At 45.9% G+C, this 21,242-nt stretch overlaps 2 protein-coding genes across 3 annotated transcripts in view; both read left to right on the forward strand.

The window, feature by feature from the left end:
- Positions 1-18,752, forward strand: part of LOC144730373 (lysophosphatidic acid receptor 6-like) — a 63,329-nt gene extending 44,577 nt beyond the window's left edge. Inside the window, exons 1-2 of one of the 2 annotated variants that reach the window (XM_078611147.1) lie at positions 13,346-16,890; positions 17,448-18,752. In XM_078611147.1, coding sequence (XP_078467273.1) covers positions 16,828-16,890; positions 17,448-18,671 — 1,287 coding nt within the window. In that variant the 5' untranslated portion in view covers positions 13,346-16,827 and the 3' untranslated portion in view covers positions 18,672-18,752. Of the gene's footprint in view, positions 1-13,345; positions 16,891-16,995 lie in introns of those variants that run through there. The other variant, XM_078611148.1, reaches the window with a different exon arrangement.
- On the forward strand, positions 7,255-8,541 carry LOC144730218 (cysteinyl leukotriene receptor 2-like). The gene has a single exon (XM_078610832.1). The coding sequence runs from the start codon at positions 7,273-7,275 to the stop codon at positions 8,404-8,406; it is 1,134 nt and encodes a 377-aa protein (XP_078466958.1). The 5' UTR covers positions 7,255-7,272; the 3' UTR covers positions 8,407-8,541.
- Positions 18,753-21,242: the final 2,490 nt, after the last annotated feature.

Raw genomic sequence — 21,242 nt, forward strand, 5'->3', positions numbered from 1 at the left:
AAGCACCCTGTATACAGCAGGCGTCAGGGTCGAGATCGATCCCGCGACCTCCTGTATACCGGGCGAGGAGGTGAACATCTCACCACCGTGAATGGCAGTCAAACTGATATTAATTATCAGAGCTGGAATTTTGCTACATTAAGTGCAGAATCAACATGAATCAACAGACTAAACAGAGAGGCATGAACACAAATATAGACATGCCCAAGTGGTTATTGAGAGGCAGAAATTATTGATGAGAAAAGAGACAGAGAGACAATGGCATACGGGAGAGACACAGATGCCACATTGTATATAAGGCACAGAACTCGAGATTTGCCCCCCTGCCCATCTGACAATTTCTGGTCCCCATGTTGATTTTGGTCAACTTAGCTGACACGTTTCAGACGAGGGCCCCAAATGTTCTGGCGGATTTCACTTGAAATCAGAAGTCTGGCCGAGCGGAACTATATCACCAAACAAGTCAGACGAACATTTTGTGAGGGGAAGGGGCATTTAATTTTATATTTAGTTTAACATTTAGCATTTAATTTTGTCAACTATGAAGTCTGCACATTTGACTTACGAGCGTTTTCTGTGAAAATCTCTTATTTGGACGCGTTACTGGTTAGGACCTTTATCACGTAGGCTTTCGCGACCAATATCCATAATACTGTACAGGTTTTTTTGGGTTTGGTCGGGTAAATATGTGACGCGATTTAACCCAAAAAAAACTGCTTAACTCACGCGATGAATTTCGATTTAAAGCTTTCGTGACTGCAGGGATTCATCTTCTTGGTTCTTTCGGTAAAGTCACGTAGAAGGGAAGTAATAAAATAATAAAAATTAAACATAATAAAATAATTCTCACGACGTTTCGGCCACAACGCAAGCAGCCGTCTTCAGGTGACTCGAGTAACTCGAGGAATATTGGATACTCAAATCCTTTTTTTATTACCAACTCAAACAATGGCGGAGCCAGGATTTTCAGGTGGGGGGGGGCAACCCCTCCAGCGATGAAAAATTATAGGAGTTGTTAGTAAGGACTTGTCCTTTGCTTTTTATTCGACGTGTGTGCGGGTCGAATTCGAACCATGTGCGATCAGCATCACGCTCGCTGAAGGTGAATGCCTTCAGGGAAGTCGTGTACTGTATACGCAACTGCGCACAATTATGTAAGTCACTTATAATTGCTTTGCCGTTACTTATTGCCAATTATGGACTCAGACTATTGTCCTATCATCTCATAGAGTCCCTGGCGCGTAATAATATGCTACACAGTGGCAGTGGGGGTCACAGAATGCCGATTTATTACTAATAAACCCCAATGATCTGATCGAAATTGGGGATTTCGATCGGATCATTGGGGGGCACGTGCCACCCAACCCCCCCCCCCCCCCCCCCACTGGTTCTGCCAGTGAACTCAAGCTGTCCTTCGACTCCAGTTCAGCCCAACTCCAGTTGGCTGCCCATGGGAACTATTTGATGAAAGTGTAAGAGACGCAGCGAGAGATTGGACATATCGAGGTCTCCTCCATCAGGGGCACTCATTTGTCTCTCGTCCTGCTCTGGCAAGCCAGAATCTTGCCAGAACACTCCAGAGTTGGTGGCTGTGGGTGGCATCGCATTTGCAATTAGAAGCCTGGAGAACTTCTTCACAGTTCAATTTGTCCACTCCTACAGAGCTCACTTTATGCGGATTGTCTCAGAATTAGTCATATACATATGTATGTTGAAATTCTCTGACGAGGGGTGATGGCACTTCTGTTGCAAGAATTGTGAATTACCACGTCATCCCGAATTGCGTTATAAATTGAAATTGCAACCGTGGATCGTGACATTTCGTTGAATCGTTATGGAGGAAGAGGGGTGATGATTGTGTTTCCACTCCTGTAACTTCTTGTACTATGCCAACCTGCGGCCTCTGTCTTGATAACCAAGCATGGGCCACCTAACTAATTCAGTGCATCCCTTACATGTCCGTGAAAAATAATTGTGTACTATTCCTAATAAGAAAATATACAGTATATTCCTGAGATGCTACTAAAGCTGCAGTTTCATCTGTGGTGTCACACTGGAGAAGCCAATAGACTGCGTAGTTTTTCTTAGTTCTGCCGTGTAGCTCAACGAGATGTTTGTGGGTTGTACCGTGTGATCGTCGGCATGATGTCCAGAGTTTTGCTTCCATGTCTTGGTATATTCTTCAGGTACTGAATTGAAGATGCTTCCGTCAGGCAGAGCAAAACGTCGGACTTCTGTGTGTGTAATGACAGGGTGCCACCTGTCTGCCTGGAAGGGAAATCACGGGTATGGGCAAGGTTATGTAACAACTAATCAGAAGTGGGGCGTATCTGGGTTGAAGGGGTAGTGGGTCCAACTGAGTCACAGACGTTGTTCCTTTTAGAGGCAACACTTTTATTTGTAACACCGTAACACTGTAACACAACGGGGTAACTGCCCCTTTACCAGACTACAGCGAGTTACTGCTACGAAGGGTCGATCCCTCACTCGGGCCTCCGACCATGTAGTTGCCTCGTCAGACGGAGAGCTTCAGCTTGAGATGTAGAGCTTCCCGCTTGTAGATGTTGAGCTTCCAGCTTGTAGAATGCAGCAACCCCGGTCCCTCTCAGGGACCCGCCTTATATCCCTCTCCGTTCGTGGCCGCTCCACCCTCGGCCCCGCCCGCCTTCCCGAACATTCTCATTCCCTCTCGATCATTTTTAAGAGCTCTCTCCGGACACGTGATCACCCCTTAGTCCCCCCACCTGGGGCCCCCTGTATGGACATTCCGGATCACGTGTCTACGGGGTCAACCAGAGTGCCATGGCCCGGGGCAACCCTGCCCCTGGGCTGATGTTCACCCCCTCCTCCTCGGGGGAGCCCCCACCACACGCTGCGCGTGGTGCCCGCACTACCCCAGTGCTCGCCAAGCCCCGCTAGGGCTGGTGCTACACACAGCCACCCACACGGTGCTGTCCCCGCTAGGGCTGGTGCTACACACAGCCACCCACACGGTGCTGTCCCCGCTAGGGCTGGTGCTACACACAGCCACCCACACGGTGCTGTCCACGATGTAGGAAGATCGAACGGCACGACCCTTCCAGGCTGGAACCATACAGTGACATCCCCGATGTCACCGGGAACCTGGGGCGTGACCAGAGGCGGGGCCTGGCCACGCCGAGAGGTATATAAGGGGGATGGAACCGAAGGTTCAGGGTTGTTGCAGGGTCCCGGGTCCTGGCTGCGTCGCTGCTCGCCGTCATCTCTCTTCGTCGTCTGGCCGCGTGGAAGATCTTCTGGACGGCTCCCATCGCCGTCAGCGTCACACCAGTCAGTCAGCTGTGTGGTTGGATGTAGGGGATGGGACTATGTAGAGAGGTCAGCTGTGCGTAGCTAAAGCAGAGACGTATTGTTGTGCCCAGTGAAAAGAGACGTGTATATATATGTATCGACCTGTGTTGTGCCCGGTGTGAGAATAAATAAGAAGAAGCCCTCTACACGACGTGTTTCAGAAGTCGTTCATTACATATGTACTGTATGTATGTTGAATTTATTTTGTTCCGTACGTAGCCAACCGTGCTAATCGGAGGTGCTGGTGGGTGAAGGACAACAAACTAAACACGGCTAACATCACTGGCGAATGATGGCTCAATTCAGTTCCTAAAGAAGCTCCCAGCACAGGGAAGTGAAACTTTAAATACATTGGAGAATATTTATGTCCTTGAGAACGAACGCAGCAAAACACCGATCATAGCTGCATTTCACTTAAATGTCAACAGGAAATTCTGCACGGAAAATGAAATTCACTCTCAGACCATAATTTCCATTCACCTTCTCATAAAATATTTATAAATAGGCAACGTATGCGTTCAGTTTACCTGTTATCCAAGTGACAACAGAAATCCTGTAAGTATGATGCTCCGTTAAAACATCGACGCGATTACATTCAGCGTATCAATTTCAACTCGTTTGTTTATATTGTAGACCCACTGACCTGAATGTATTTATCGTTGTCATTGTATCTTTAATTTGCACTTGAATATCATTTTTAAAACAATGCAAATTTATGGTCTAAAAAGGTATTTTTATAATAACCTAGTTCGTTGAGTGTATAAAATGTGTCGTAACCCTCCACACCCGACACGGCCAATCAGCAAAAAAGTGTCACGTTGACAAAAGACACATTGTTCACTACTTTAGCCCACCGGTGTGTTGAAGAGTGGGCTAAAGTAGTGAACTATTTGTCTTTTGTCAACGTGACACTTTTTTGCTGATTGGCCGTGTCGGGTGGTGGAGGGTTACGACACATTTATAAATAACGCGATCTAACCCAAAAACGTTTATAATGAATAATATTGGTCGCGAAAGCTTACTTGTTAAACTGTATAAAATGAGTTAAATATGATTACATATACAGTATTACAATATGACGTCAAACACAAACGATTTATTTGGATATTAGAAGCGTGGCTATCATTTGGATGTGACGACTGCAGGGCTTGCCAGGTGTTGTAGGCTTTACGATGCAAGGTGATGAGGAGTTGGCAAAGTTGAGTGTCACACCCCCGCTCGGCACGGTTAGCTTCGTACGGTGTGAAAAGTTCAACATGCATGTTTTTTTCCTGGTTAGCTGATTTCCTCCCACATACTAAAATCTCATTATTGTCTTCAAAATTTGATTATTTGATGATACTGCCTCCTGATAAAATTATAATTCAGTGATAGCTGAGTGCAGGCATGTACTGCAAAGTGCGTTATTCTCATACTGAATTGAAACGTTCGTGACTGCAGGAATCCACACTCTTTGCTTATTTCGGTAAAGTCACGTAGGTAGAAATAAAACAAAATAAATCACGACGTTTCGAACGCAACACAAGCGCCCATCTTCAGGTGAAAATCGCGATAGCCGCGATGTCTGCTGCCAGATATATTTTGTTTTATTTCTACCTACGTGACTTTACCGAAAGAACCAAAGAGTATATTATAATACTGTTGAGGTGCGAATTGAGACCAGGATTGCATTCTTAAGTGGATTATGTAAAAACTGTTAATCAAGATTTTTTCTAAGTTACTTCTTATCAAGCCCCAGGGCATATAAAGTTCTCTCTCCAACTCTTATCTCTCTATTTGGCCTCACTATGTACGGTGAAGAAGGACCATTGCCCCAAAACGTCACCTATTTTGTTCTATCTCTATCTTTTTAAGGCGGTGTTATTGAAGAATGTGTAGAGATTTTATTCTCTCATGAATGACAATGGTCAGCATTTCAATACAAGACTCTGCTGATAGAGAGAGTAGTGCGAGTCATTCAGGCTTTGTGGGTAAATTATTAGCGAATGTATGATCATCACAATAATGACATCGGAGAGTGGATTTCCACGGTTAACTTAGAGGGCTCCAAATTGAATGAACACCGCCCCCTTCAAATGTAAGCGGGGAAAATACTTCGAAGTCGCTTGATTTGGCCTTCACGTGGTCTGTGTTTCAATCAAAGCATTTCTATTTGGGCACAAACACATTCCTTCTCCGTCATCCATCATCGCCGTTTGTGATAATGCAGCTGACCAATTGAGACAGCCTACTAACCTCCATCCTCAAGGACCCAGAGTTGCAAACATTAAGGTGCTTCAATTATACTTTTTTTTTTAAACAGTGTACATGCGTAACAGCGGCCCTCTTTGTACGATCGTGTTATCATGTGTGCATGCAGACGTGTATTGTATTACAAAGTGGCGTAACCGTGTAAGTATTTAATACACGTGTCATTTTATTTGGTTTGCGGTACAAGTGCCAAGTTTAAGCAACCTCTGTCAGCATTCAGAGGTCAACATTTCAAATCCAGATAATTGGTCTTTCTAACGAATTAAAACTACAGATGACCAGTATTTGTATATAGTATACAGAGTATGTTTTATTTTAAATTACTCTTTCTCTTCTAGATTTGAAGCTTTCGTGACTGCAAGGATTCATATTCTTAGGTTTTTTCGGTAAAGTCACGTAGGTAAAAATTTAAAATTAATAAAAGTAAAATAAATAATATTTTTATTTTACTTTTATTAATTTTAATGTAACTTTTATAAATTTTAATTTTAAATAAATAAATATGATTTTTTTTATTTTTTACCTACGTGACTTTACCGAAAAAACCTAAGAATACTCTTTCTCTGCTGGTGAATTAAACCACGGGTTCTATTATGCCATGGTTAGAGTGTGACACTATTCAAATGTTTAAATGTTGTGGGTTCAACTCCCACACAGGCGTTACCGCTCCGTGGAAAGAATTGATTACCGCATTATGGAAAGTAAATAATGATTATCCACTGCGGTAATTGTCCCCCCTCATTGACATGTGGAAATTCAACAGGTGCCCCACGATCATGGAGTAAGATGGATACGATTGTAAAGCATCTGTTTGACATCATTTACAGCATTTTGTCAATCCACTTCAGAATGAAGGCCTCCCAATGCCAAGTCGGTCACGAGGATTGTGTAACCATATTTGACAACGTTTTGTCAGTGCAGCTGACAAGTTTAGACATCGCTCAGCACTGATGTTGGGGGCCGTCCATAAATGACGTCACGCACCTAGAGGGGGGGGGGGGGCAGACATTTGTGACGATGTGTGACGAGGGGGGAGGGGGTGTTTGAGAAATGTGACGTCACATCAAAATGCGCAACTTTAAATAAATATAGACAACACGTTCTACTTAATTAGACTTTTTAATAAATGTTTTATCCTACAACATCAGAGTGCAGCGGCACATTAAATACGCACTACAATGACAATAGTTTCAAGCGATTTGAAGCATGTTTTATTTTAAAAATGGAAATATGGTTTTGGTGGGGGGCAGAGCTTTGTGACGTCATATTTGAGGGGAGGGTCTGACTTTTCGTGACGCGGGGGGGGTCAAAAATCGTCCAAAATCGCGTGACGTAATTTACGGACGGCCCCATATCTTCAGCTGCACACCCTTGGTAACCAGGTTAGCATCTGTAGATGATGAGCCCGGCGTGATGTTTGCAGTTAAGTGGACACCGCACCTCCAGAGATATCCACGCTGAAATGCCCTGACGAGAACGGCACCTGCTAAGATGTTAGACTATCCAGTGTTTAGTAATTATCAGGAATAACCCACCACCTCGGCTGCCCTTGTGTTGCATATCCCTTTTCTGCTTCTTCTTCAAACGTATGATGCATCGCTAATTTTTACTTGCCATTCTCATACGTAAAAAGAACGCGTGTTCACCGATTTCTATTGAAATTTGCAGGCGCGGGTGAACAAAGGAGCGATTATGCCATTTCCCGATTGCACCAACTACTTGAACAACTCGAACAGCTCGGCACCGAGCCACCACGAGCCGCACAGGGTGCACTCCGCCGTGTTCCTTGTGATCGTCGTCGCCGGCCTGCCGGGAAACTTCGTGGCCCTCTTCGTTTTCCTCTTGGGCAAGAAGAGACGCAACGCCGCGCGGTGCTACTGCATCAACTTAGCAGCCGCCGACCTCTTCTACGTCCTCATGCTGCCCTTCCGAATAGCATTCGACTTCTACGATTTGAATTTGCTCCCGAGCAAATCGTCGTTGTGCCAGCTCTGCTTCTACATCTTCTTCGTGGCGATGTACAGCAGCGTGCTGTTTCTGACGGCGATAAACATCAACTGGTACTTGGCGATCCTGCAGCCCACGCGACAATGGAAGAGGACGAACGTCAGGCAGGCCAATGTGGTCAGCGTCGTCATTTGGGCCTTCACGGCACTCTCCAGCGCCTTGGTGTTTTTAGAAGACGTTGCCATGCCGGATCACAACGGGGGGTGCTTTGATCTACAATTATTGTTTGAGTTGTACGGTCTGTCCACTGTCGTTGGTTTCATCATTCCCCTGGGCGTCATCGTGTTCTGCTCCGTGTCTATTCTCCATCGCATGAAGGTGCGGTCACGGAATACCGGCAGTCAGTTGAGGCTGGAATTGATGAAGAAGATCAAGGCCATCACCACTTCGGTCTTCACTTTATTTATCGTCTGCTTCCTACCGCACCACGTGATTCGATTGTATTATCTGCACATCTACATCAATGCGAGAGAAGACGATGCTGCAGCCTGCGAGTTGGCGATCCGTTTAGAGCCGTACTCTCGGGCAATATCCTGTCTCACCGTATCTCACGGGCTCTTTAACCCCGTGGTGTACTTCTACCACAGCAGGCGATTCCGCCGATTCTTGCGCAGCAAGCTGCCACACGTTGGCAAGTCGGTTTCGCGCAAGCCGAGCGTTTCCATCGAATGGACGGACTTGACGTTCCACAATTCACAATACGCCGGAGGTCCGCGCGTAACCATCGAATGCGCCGTCGCCGGACCCGCAGAGGCGCGACACGTGGTGCTGATATCGCAAGAGGAGGACGTGGAGGACGACACGGAGTTGCGTGAATAAGGAGGCTACTGTAATGGTTCGTGGGAAACCCACCACGGAGCCGTTTGCTGGGCAGCCATGTCTAAATATAGTTGCAAATATCTAAATTGCATTATTTTAAGATTAACCTGGACATACCGTTCTAGATTTGAAGCTTTCGTGACTGCAAGGATTCATACTCTTAGGTTTGTTCGGTAAAGTCACGTAGCTAAAACATTTTAAATTAATAAAAGTAAAATAAAACAAATTAAAAAATTCACGACGTTTCGGAAGCAACGCAAGCCTCCGTCTTCAGGTGGAACCGTCACAGCCACGACAGCTGTATCAAGTAAATGAGAGATCACAAGAAATACTACCCCCGTATATATAATGGTTGAGGGGGGAAGGGCCAGGAACAAACCGCACCTCTCCATAACAAAGGCTCAGTCCTTTGTTATACAGTCTACTCTTGGTCTTAAGCCTCACCTTACCATATTAATAAAAAGTGTGCCGTTCCTGGCCCTTCCCCCCTCAACCATTATATATACGGGGTAGTATTTCTTGTGATCTCTCATTTACTTGATACAGCTGTCGTGGCTGTGACGGTTCCACCTGAAGACAGAGGCTTGTGTTGCTTCCGAAACGTCGTGAATTTTTTAATTTGTTTTATTTTACTTTTATTAATTTAAATTTTTTACCTACGTGACTTTACCGAAAAAACCTAAGAGTATGAACATACCGTATTTGTTTTGCTCACCTTGGGTAAAAAAAAACTGCCGTATAGTTTATTTGTAAAATCGCAATCGTTACTGTTTATGCCTTTATGGGATGTTCGCAACGGCTTTTGGCTAACCGTCGAACAAAGACGGTCACTGCGTCGCGTGCATTCAGATGCACTTCTGCGGCCGTTTGGAAGCTCTTCCTTCCGATGTTAGATTAGAAAGCCACTGGGGCTATGCACTTTAAAATCTAGATTAAAAACGTATTTCTTTAGAACTGCTTTTTGCGTGTAATTTGTTATCCTTCATATACTTTGTTTTTTTCGGTAAAGTCACGTAGGAAAAAAATTTAAATAAATTAATTTATTTCAAATTTTCACCTACGTGACTTTACCGAAAAAACCAAAGAATATGAATCCTTGCAGTCACGAAAACTTCAAATCTAGAATTGGTGTCCTTCACCCACACCTCCCATGAGCAAGGTTGGCTATGTACGGTGCGAAACTACCTCGCCTGGTATGCAGGAGGTCGCGAGTTCAATCCCAACCCTCCCGCCTGTATATTTGGAGTTTGTATGTTATCTCCGTGGTCACGTGCATTTTTCTCCGGGTCCTCCAGTTTTTGCCTCCACACTTAGTAACATGCGTTTAGACTATTTGACTGCTATAAATTTAAACATGATTAAACCACTTTCTGGAGCTATCATTTGTGGCCAGGTCGCTTATAAAAAATGAGCGAAGTAGCTCAGTGGGCCTTACCTGATAAAGTAAAACATTGTTCAGTTTTCGTTTAGTTTTCATTTGGTTCTGATTACAGTCATCTGGATTTTTCCCGATCCGTAATCATATTGGCTGTTCTTTGAAGCACGTATTTATCACTGTTTATTGCTGCATCATTATGTAAAATGTTCTCCCCTTTAATTCCCTTTTTCCTCATCCATATAGTCAAATGTATGCCATCTACTCTACCCTTTCCCACTTTCCATTTAAGTTTCCAATCGCTATTCTAATCGCCTGAGATGTACACTGTTGATAATTGTTTTTTTTATCATATTTTTTTACTGGCAAATGAGGTTCCAATGATGTACACTGTTCTTTAGCCTTATTTATCTCCTCGTAAAATTTCCGCAAGTTCCTCTTCCGAGTGTTTGGCTGTAGGTGCTTACATTGTGCTTGAATGATGGGGATGTTAAACGGTTTACATTTCAATTTGACAAGCAATCCTTCTATGAGGCGCTGAAAATTAGCAAAGCCAGAGCAGGGCTCTGGCTTTGCGGTGTTCAAACTTCTCAGACGCGTGCACTCACTGCTGAATAGAGTACAATAATAACTTTCCATCGGTTGTAAAATGTCCACTAGCTTTCCAATCTGACTTCAATTCGGTCTTAAAATATCTATACCACGGGTCGAATGCCACCCGTTCACTCGTGGCAGTTTCTACCACTCTGTGAAACTCCATCCACGCCAACTTTGACATTTATATTTCTGCTTCTGGCCATGACTTCCTTGGGCAAACACAGCAGTGGTTTGCTATGGCCTTCTGTCAGGTTATTTATGGATTTACTCTCGTTCACAAGCTACCCCGCAAAGTTGAAATGATGACGCAGCTGAGTGGGCGTCGTGGTTGATGAATGCCAATGCAGCCGAGCCAATGTAACGGTTTAAAATGATGACTAGGCTGAAACCAAGTTCCATTTCAGATGGCGATGCTGTTATTGATCAGGTGTCGTGGTTGTCTCAGTTTGAGATGATAATGCACAGGGGTCGTAAAACCTCGTGAACTGCTGTCTGACGTTATTTATTAAGGACCGCCGTTCCGTGTTCACACGCATTACGGCTCTTGAAATATTGAGTGGTTTTTTAACCCAATTCCTATTTTAAAAAATGGCTCTTCTTGAGATTTTGGTTGGCGACCACTGATAATGCAGCTGAATTGCGGCAGCCGTTTGCCCCAAGAAGGCAGCACCGTGGCAGCCACTCTCCCGGGAGCAAACGCACAGGCGCAGCTCAACACTCGCACTCTCCGCGGCCGCGAGACATCGATGGGCATCCTCTCCATCGCCACCTTCGCCGCCTTCTTCATCTCCATCCTCGTCACCACCACGCTCCCCCAAGGCCACGTACAGCGCCCTCACCAAGTACACGCTCGCCATGAGGGCGCCGCGGTGGCGAGATGTTAACTGCCTCGCCTGGTATGCAGGAGATTGCTGGTTCGATCCCAAACATGATGCCTGCTTTCGCGACCAATATCATCCATAATAGAGGTTTTTGGGTTAGATCTAACCCAAAAACCTCTCTTATGGGTATATATTTGGAGTTTGCGTGTCTCCCTCCCTGTGGTTGCGTGGATTTTTCTCCGGGTCCTCCGGTTTTTCCTTCCACATTTAGAATCAGAAAGCATTTAGAGTATTTGGCTGCTATACATTTCCACGTGATAAGCCACTTCGTTGAGCTATCATTTGTGATAGCCAGCCCGCTTCTGAAAAAATACCTATGTAGCTCAGTGGGCCTTACCTGGTTAAATAAAAATAGTACATAGTGTATTGGGGCTTTGGAGACCAAAAACGTGACCTCCCCCCCTCCCCCCAATGATGGCGATGCACGGGCCAGTGAGAGCAATGTGAAAAAGAGCTTTATAGCTCATCGGCTTCCTCCAGTCTAAATAAACATTCTGATTCTTTATTTATATACCGGATGAACCCGATGAGCTGCGAAAGCTTTCTCACAGACGTCCAGTACAAGTCTGTCCACAGTCGACGCAACTGCCACCCATGACTAAATAAATAAATTTAATTACATGCAAATACAAGTTGATTGGAAGCCTTCGTGACTGCAGGAATCCATATCTTTGGTTTTTTTCGGTAATGTCACGTGGGTACCTACGACACTTAACCGAGTAAGGAACCTACGTGACTTTACCGAAAGAACCAAAGAGTACAAATAAAAGTTAACACACGGCAAGTGCGTAGTCGTGCGTGCCTGTGCTCAGCAACATTTTCAGAAAGGGGATATTGATAGCAAAGTGGAAAATTACCACGAAATTGTAAAAAAAACCCAAGAACACCCACAGTTTCCGCTCGAACACGACCAAGATTAAGCAGTAATCAAACTGCACGGCTGCGGAGAGCTACGAGGTGAATGGTTGGAGAGACGGTAGAGGCTTAAGGTATGTACCGACTAAGGTTATTGCTGTTATGTCGTTTTTCTGCAAAAGCGCGATTTTTGCTAACAGCAATATCTGTGGCACAGGCCAAATTACAATTATAATAATACAAAGTGTTCACGAAATATCCAAAACATCAACCCTCTCTCGCATCATGTCCACTGTGGTGGACTGCAATGATGTATATGGCTGCGATGAAATTAAACGTTCAACACGTTTGAGTCGGATTCCTTAGGCACTGAAACTCACATTAAAACCTTTACCAGCTCGCGCGCGAGAGCATTGCATTATTATATGTTCACGACACTTAACCGAGGAAGGAAAATTACAAATTGTTGGTGCTGTTTCCCTGAACACAGTACTGTACTTTAATGATGCAAATGTGTCTGTACAATACGGAATCATAATGTACGCAATCGACCACACACCTAGTTTTGCTTGGCTATGTAAGTGTTGGTTAAAGCTAAGTTTTCTAAACGAGGGGAAATGTTCATCAGAGAATATCAAAAAGCTAAATATTAAATTGGTATGATGGTTTTATTCTCGAAATAATAGCGCTGACCATGCTTAAACTATGGCTAATTGTAAGATAATCACAATATACCAAGGCCGTAGCCATGGAGTCAACATTGGGGGGACCAATTCGTCCAGGTTGTCTGGGGCTCCCAACCCAGAAAAATATATAAATTTAAAAATGAATTTCCAGCCTAAAATATTAAAAAAATGCATTAACACATGGGATGGACTTTTTATTTATTTTTTACAATAATGTCTAATAGTGTATTGTATTACATTGCTCTGTTTTTATTTTTTTACCATTTCCTGTTTCATTGTATGTAATGGCCGAGATTAGGGATTAATAAAGTACAACCATAACCACAATCATATAAACAGCAATCTATGCATTGATTTACATGAAGACAAGTCCAGATATTGTGGCCAAGGTTTAGGAAATTGTTGTTTTTATTTACATAACATAGCAATTTTTTTATAGCAATCTATTGGGGGGGGACATTTTGAGCATATTTTAATATACAATGAAGAAGTGGGGGGGGGGGGGGGGAAATGGGGGGGGGGGTGGTCAGGTATAGTTCAGATAACATTCACCACCGATGTAATAAGCCACCTCCTTGGAATTGAACCTGGGTCAACAATGGGTCCATATGCCAGTGTGTAAACCACTGCACCACCACTCGTTCACAACATTCAAGATGCCTTCAGCGGACCACGCTGTGAGGTTCGACATTAAGTGGCGATCAAACCTTCTGAGATATCCAAACTGAAGCCATCTCGGGCTCAAGAGCGCTCCCCACCCAGTGTACGGCTTCTCGCACGAACAACAATAACACTTTATTCATTACATCATTTAGCCTCAACTTAGGTTGTCATCGGCACTCGCCTCAACTATGCAGTCGAAATGCACTTTAACCTCATTTTGTACGATTGCATGTAGCCGGGTCACGCCAAATATGAGGAGGTGCAAGGTTAAAAAAAAAGCACATCATCTTTACCAGAGTTGTGCCAACGGTACAACTCTGAAGCGGTTTTGGAAGATCCACAGCGTGGCGGCAACAATTTCACATCGGCGCTGGTTCGGCGGAAGAAAGCGAAAGCGCGATCAAAAAGGCAGTCAAGAGGCCGAACGATCAAAAACACGACGGAGGACGACAACCAATAGGAACGGCAACCAATGATGCCCCACAAGTTAATAGACCGAACGATGGGAGCACAATCAGAGTCTTTATTGATACTGCAGGAGGAATCCGATGAGCTATAAAGCTCTTTTTCTCACATATGTCCAGTAGGGGCACGGGGTCAGAACGTTAGAACAACAAACAACACAAAAAGCACGAAAGGGAGTGCAAAGTATAGGAAAGGTAAACAAATCACAAAAAAAATACAAATAAAACTAAAATATTTCATTTTATCAGGTAAATCTCACTAAGCTATGAGCTTTTTCAGAAGCGACCTGGCCACAAATGAAGTGGCTTATTGCGTGGTGATGCAGCCAAATACTTATTTGATTCTAAATGTGGAGGGAAAAACCAGAGGGCCCGGAGAAAAAACTCCACGCGACCACAAAGAGAGAGACACGCAAACTCGAAATATAGAGCAGGCGTCAGGGTCGGGATCAGGATCTAACCCCCATCTTCCTGCATACCAGGCGAGGAAGACAACATCACGCCACCGCACCATTGAAGCTCCCACTTGTACGATCTTCGAGCTTGATAGTTGAATCAATGAGGAAAGTTGCTTAAATCCCTCACTGCCCACTGCCCACCTCTATCCAGCCAGATCCATGAATGGGTACAACACAGTCCATCGGCAGGTCGCGTATGGTGGGGTAAACCGTGGGCCATTTTCACCGGCCAGTGTGGAAGAGTAGGCCAAATACCCTCCAGAGGGGCTCTCTCCAGAGCGTCCTCTAACAAAGGGCCTCGTGCCGCCTGAGTCGTGAGGAAATCATCCGTGGCAGTGAACTTTCCGGGAAAGAGGAAGTGCTGGAGGTTTTGTCGTGAGCGTGGTGGACTGCGTGGCTGAAGCATTATTATCAGGAACGGCGCTCAGTGGGGGAAATGCGAATATAGATTTGATCAGCTTTGGGCGTTAAGGTTGCAATCTGTGGCTCTGAGGTGCCCTGCGATAAAATTGTGGTCACGGTTAGGGGCGCTAACGCCCGCGACATTTTGCAGGGCTACTGTAGAACGTGGAAGTGAGCGAGCACAATAATGTTGGAACATGCCTCTGAAATGTCACCGTCGAAGTCACCCCTGAGAAGGCAACTGATCTCCCCACGTCCCAGGCCTGCTCGGTGAGCATGCCGTGGAGGCATCGCCACCACTTCGTGGCAGATATACATTTTTTGTGCGTGAATCCACTCACGTGCTGGGATTTTTCATGTTCATTCCCATCTGTCCATCTGGAAACAGCGATTGGTTTTTTTACTAAAACTACAAAATACCTGGACACTAATCGCTGCCAATCTCACCACACAGCTAACCAGGGCCAATTCCTAGAACTGACAGTGGGCACTCCAACCTCCGCAAAAATGTGTACTGACTACATGCGTATGTATGTATCTATGTGTATGTTGAACAGTTGGGACAGTATGGGACACAGGTGGTGGTGCATCAGCCAGTCATCTCAGTCGACCCATGGCACCTGGGTCTGCCCCGTGACCTCCTGCCAGCGGGCGTTCGACACTTCACGTGGCCTCAAAGTGCACATATCCCGGCACAAGCGCCGTGGCGACGTCACCGCCACTTAGTGGCGAATGGCGGATGTTGTTGGGCTTCTTTCGCACCGTACGTTGCCAACTCTGCTAATCGGAGGTGCGAGAAGTTGGGTGACGTTTACGGTGACAGTGGTGGTGAGGAAGCTGGATTTGCCATGATATGACGATGCTACAGCATATCGGACGATGTAAAGTCTACAGACATTGTATCGTCCATTTTGCAAATGGAGGGAGGAGGTCCTGGAGAGTTTAGATATGAGGATAATGAAAATGCGCGAATGATTACAAATCCAAAGTGCTTTAAGGAGGTTTTTTGGGGTTAGATCGCGTAAATGTGAATGTGTCGTTACACCCGCCACCACCCGGCACAGCCAATTAGTAAGGTTTGTCACGTAAACAGAACGTGGCCAATTCGTTACTAGTACAGCACACCGGTGTGTTGGAGAGTACACGGTGAGATTGAATTCGTGGAGTCAATGACGACGCAGAGATGGGCGTCATCAACATAGACACTGGAGATCTGCTTTGTGTGTTTTTTAGTTTGTTGTCCTTCCCCCGCACCTCCGATTAGCACGGTTGGCTGCGTACGGTGTGAAAGAAGTTCAACATACATACGTACGTACATGCAGATGGTTTTACCAAATGGCAGCAGTTGATTTGACAATAGCAGGGGGTCAAGGATGAAACTTAATGGGACACCATTGCACAGGGGTTTTTGAGAGGAAAACAGTCCACGTGTGGAAACGTAGAAGGAGCTGTTTGAAGTGTAAGAGTGGCACCGGGAGAGACACCTGCACGCTTATTCAGACTCTTAAAGAGAATGAAGCAGTCAGTGAAGTTGAAAGCAGCAGAGAGAATCTGGATCATGGAAACCCTAAAGGGAAAGGAACTCCAATTAGCATGGTTGTCTACGTACGGTGCTAAAAAAGTTCAACATACGTACGTACATTGGAGAGGTGGGAGCAGATGACTCCTTCTGGAGCATTTCCAAGGAAATCCACAGTGGCGACGTCGCCTAGATCGGTGTGAGTCCTTCCCCCCTGCCTTTGTTCACCCAGATGTATAAATCGGCGAGTCTAGGTGAGGCGACCGGCAGGTCACTTGTGGTAGAGCAAAGCCTGTCTTCAGAGAAACTTGGCCGATGTGGAAGACCAAGGGAATTCCCACGAGAGGGCTTCTCTGTCGTTTCCTCTATTGGAGGCCCATCCGCCAGCATTGGGTGTAAGCAAGCAACTGCAGGGCTGCGACATTTCCCGTGCGTAGAAACTAAACTATTTGTTTTATTTTACCAGGTAAGGCCCATTGAGCTACTCGGCTATTTTTCAGAAGCGACCTGGTTATCAACAAATGATAACGAAGTGGCTTATCATCACGTGGACATTTATAGCAGCCAAATACTCAAACAGCATGGTGGGTATTACTCTTTGGTTATTTCGGTAAAGTCACGTATAAAGATAAAATTATAAATTAAATACTAGCATGCGACGTTTCGATTGCAACACAAGCAATCATCAGGTATAAATGAAATAGAAACACAAATCTAGTATACTTAGAAATGTAATGTAATACAACAGAGAGTCGGATAACATAACAGTCAACACCCTAACTGGTTGATTACGTTCTTCCTGAGAATGCTAAATTTGAGAGAGAGATAAAACACAGAACCAGAGACATATAGACAGACATATAAGCAGACAGATATCACAGAGATACATAGAGAGAGACAAACATAGGCACACAGAGAAACCACGCCTCTGTGTCGAGGCCTTAAATAAAGAGAGGGGCGGTGGCGGAGAGAGCATGGTGGGTCTAAACGTAGAGGGAAAAACCAGAGGACCCGGAGACAAATCCACGTGACCACGGGCAGAGAGACACGCAAACAACAAATATACAGCAAGGAGAGGTAGCTAACGTCACCTGGCCACCGCGCACAAAACCGCTGCCTTTTCCATTGTCCACTTTTGCAGAGGATCTCCACCGCCGGGGCGCGTGCGGGAATGACGATGGGGACGCCGACGAACGCACGCAACGCGTCTCACTGCGGCGTGGACCACGACGACAGCTCGCACGTCTACGCCGCGGTGTTGATCATCATCGCCGTCCTGGGACTGTCGGGGAACAGCGTGGCCCTCTTCGCGTTCATTTTCCGGCTGAAGAAGCGCAACGCCGCGCGCTGTTACTGCATCAACTTGGCTCTGGCGGACCTCTTGTACATGCTGACGCTGCCCCTGCGTGTCGCCACGCACCTGCAGGGCGGCAGGTGGCCTTTCGGAGAAGTCGCGTGCGCCCTCGTCTTTTACGTCTTCTTCATGAGCCTCTACAGCAGCATCTTCTTCTTGACGGCGATAAGCGTCAACCGCTACCTGGCCGTGGTGCGCCCCATACAGCAGTGGCAGGACGGCAGCCGGCGAGCCAAGATGCTGTGCTCGGGGATATGGGCCTTCACGGCGATCTGCGCCTCACCCTATCTCCTCAAAGGCACGGACACAATAGGGAAGGACGCGGTTTGCTTAGACCCCCAGGTAGACTCCACGCTGAGGTTCGTCATGAGCAACGTGTCCTTCGTGTTGGGGCTCATTTTCCCCCTGGTCATCATCGTGTTCTGCTACATGTCCATCCTCCGCCGCTTCAACCTGGGGCCAACAGACGGAGGATCCAATGCGAGGGGTCGGCGGGGACGCGAGAAGATCAAGGCCCTGGCCGTCATCATCATCGTCCTCTTCATGACCTGCTTCGTGCCATACCACGTGGTGCGCACGGTCTACCTTTACTTGCGGATGAGAGCCAACGGGCAGAGCGACGCCGGGTGGTACTGCCAGCAGGCCAACCAAATGAAGCCCCTGATGGGAGCGCTCATTTGTTTCGCCGCGGGCCACGGCTGCTTCGACCCCGTCGTCTACTTCTTCTACAGCAGACACTTCCGCAGCTTCCTCGGGCGCATGCTGCCCCGCAGGAGAGGAGCGGTCGCGCGCGATCCCAGGGCGGCCGCCGTACGCGGAGACGCGACGTTCACGAACTCGCGAGCGGCCGCCTCGCGCGACAACGCGGACTCCACCGCCGTGCAGGACCTCAAACCCAGGGGGAGCCCATCGGGCGAGGACGCCGCGTTGCCGCCGCGAGGCAAGAGGGATCAGCTTCAGATCACGGACAACAGCCCGAGTAACAGCTTTCAGAGTTTCACGGACAGTTAAAAGAGGTCGTTAACGCGCGCACGTGTTGACGCTGAAATCGCAATTGATGTTTGGGGCCGTCCATAAATAACGTCACGCACCTAGGGGGGGGGGGGGGGTCAGACATTTGTGACGATGTGTGACGAGGAGGGGGGGGGGGTGAGAAATGTGACGTCACATCAAATTGCGCAACTTTAAATAAATATAGACAACACGTTCTACTTAATTAAATAGACGTTTTAATAAATGTTTTCTCCTACAACATCAGAGTGCAGCGCCACATTAAATATGCACTACAATGACAATAGTTGAAAGCGATTTGAAGCATGTTTTTTTTTCAAAATGGAAACATGGTTTTGGGAGGGGGGGGGCAGAGCTTTGTGACGTCATATTTGAGGGGGGGTCTGACTTTTTGTGACGCCGTGTGATGGGGGGGGTCAAAAATCGTCCAAAATCGCGTGACGTCATTTATGGACGGCCCCTTTGGGCGAGGCCACGTAACGGTCAGGCTAAAATTTGTTTTCGTAAATCGCCTCCGCCACCTGACAGCCAAGTAAATAATTAAGCTGCCGCGTGGTGCACAAGCGTTTAGCAAAGCGGCTGATTGTCATGATTTCAGCTCATTCACCGGTAGGTTACAGAACAATCCTCGCAAACACATCCAGCAGAGATACGATGTTTCGTTTTGAAATTACGTCAAGCAAGATCCGGGAAGTAAAAGTAAACAATCCAGGAAGTCCTTGTCACTCGAGTTGAAACGCTGACAACTGGCGCGTTAAACGATGTTGCGCCACTTGACGATTCAGTTGTGTTTGGCTGTGATAGGTGGTGGAGGGGTTTAGCAACACAAATTTGGTCAGATGATTTTGTGATCTAACCCAAAAGTGTATATTTTATCATAACATAGACTGTGAAAACTTACATGTTATGCGTGGATACTGAAGAGTTGACCGTATTTATCCGTCCGTGTATATTTTTATTATGATTATGTGACATTAGATGTTTTCTTTTTGTATGTATATTTCAACCAGCAACAGCATTGAACACAATGATCAATGTCCAGCAGCAACTATTCAATGTCGCCTGTCAGATGTGTAAAGATGATCCGTGTTTTCTTCACAGCTGGAAACAAAGGAGGTGATCAAGATCAAAATATTTTTTAAATATTTGTTTTTATCTTTTATTCCTCCTACAGTTGAATTATCTTGGGGGTTCCAAATTAATGTATTAATTATAAAGATTATTTGTCTGCATTTACTTTAATTGGATAAAACCGCACAGCAATATTGCTCCCTACTGGCAGACTACACCTGCCTGTGAAACCTATAACTACATATGTTTTAATTTTACCAGGTAAGGTCCACTGAAACGAAACTTGCGACCTGAGTTCGTCTCCCGGCAATGGCTTCAGCCTCCCGGCAATGGCAAACGTCCGTGGCAAGTGGAATCTGTACCGGTCCCAGACCAATCCCCTTCATTCACCAACCCACACCTGAGCATGTGTGCTGCGGTGTAATCAAACAACCACTATCGACTCACACGGCGTGTGGAGCCCTTTATCGAGCAGTGACTTGCCAAAGCGCGGAAAATAATGTTGTATGTAGGACAATTAAAAAAGGGCAAATACGTCTAATTTAAACTAAACTTTTTATTTGACCAGTTAAGTCCCACTTACCTATATAGCTCTTTTTCAGAAGCGACCTGGTCACAAACGATATCTCATGGCTTATCGTGTGGACATTTGTAGCAGCCAAATACTCCAAAAGCACGTTTCTAAATGTGGAGGGGAAAACCGGAAGACACGGAGAAAAATCCACGTGACCACGGGGAGAACGTGCAAACTCTAAATATACAGGTGTCGGGATAGAACCCATGAACCCCTGTATACCAGGCGAGGTAGTTAACATCTCGCCAACGTGGTGCCCCATAGCGCCTTGTGAGAGCCTCGAACGATAACCAAAGTGCTAGTCGCAAATGTTATTATTATTATATACATGTTTATGAAAGACAATGTTGGGGGTTACCATTCTAATTAAACAAATAAAAAACTGTTTACGATATATATATAATATTTTCAAATCATGAGGCATACCGTGTAAAGATTTGAATAAATTATAATACATAGCTGCGAAAAAAATAGTATATAGTAGGATAGTCCTCGATTTACGAACACAATTGGTTCCTGAGACCCGTTAGTAAGTCGGACGGTTTGTAAGTCGGAACGCAGTAATAAGAGGTATATTTAAATTCCTACAAAGACAAAGATCCCCCGTATATCCTTAACAGACTGTTGGGTCAAGTGCTGTTAGCAAGCACCTATGAAGGCCGGCACGGCACACGAGGGGGTGGGTGGCCAGTACCACGCCCGGCCGCCTTTGTCTCCCTAGTGGCGATGTTTACACACTGCACCAGGTACTAATTTGAAGCCGAGTCGACCTAGGGGAGGCTCAGGACCGGTTCAGATAATCGTCACTGGATGTCGGCCGTGAGCGGGAATCGAACCCGGGTCGCCAGAATCGTAGCGCAGCACGCTAACCGCTACACTACTGCCGACTAACACAAACACACTCCCATCACGAGGTTTACATCTTG

The sequence above is a fragment of the Lampetra planeri genome, chromosome 35 (assembly GCF_965212315.1).
Source record: "Lampetra planeri chromosome 35, kcLamPlan1.2.h2, whole genome shotgun sequence".
Taxonomy (NCBI): domain Eukaryota; kingdom Metazoa; phylum Chordata; class Hyperoartia; order Petromyzontiformes; family Petromyzontidae; genus Lampetra; species Lampetra planeri.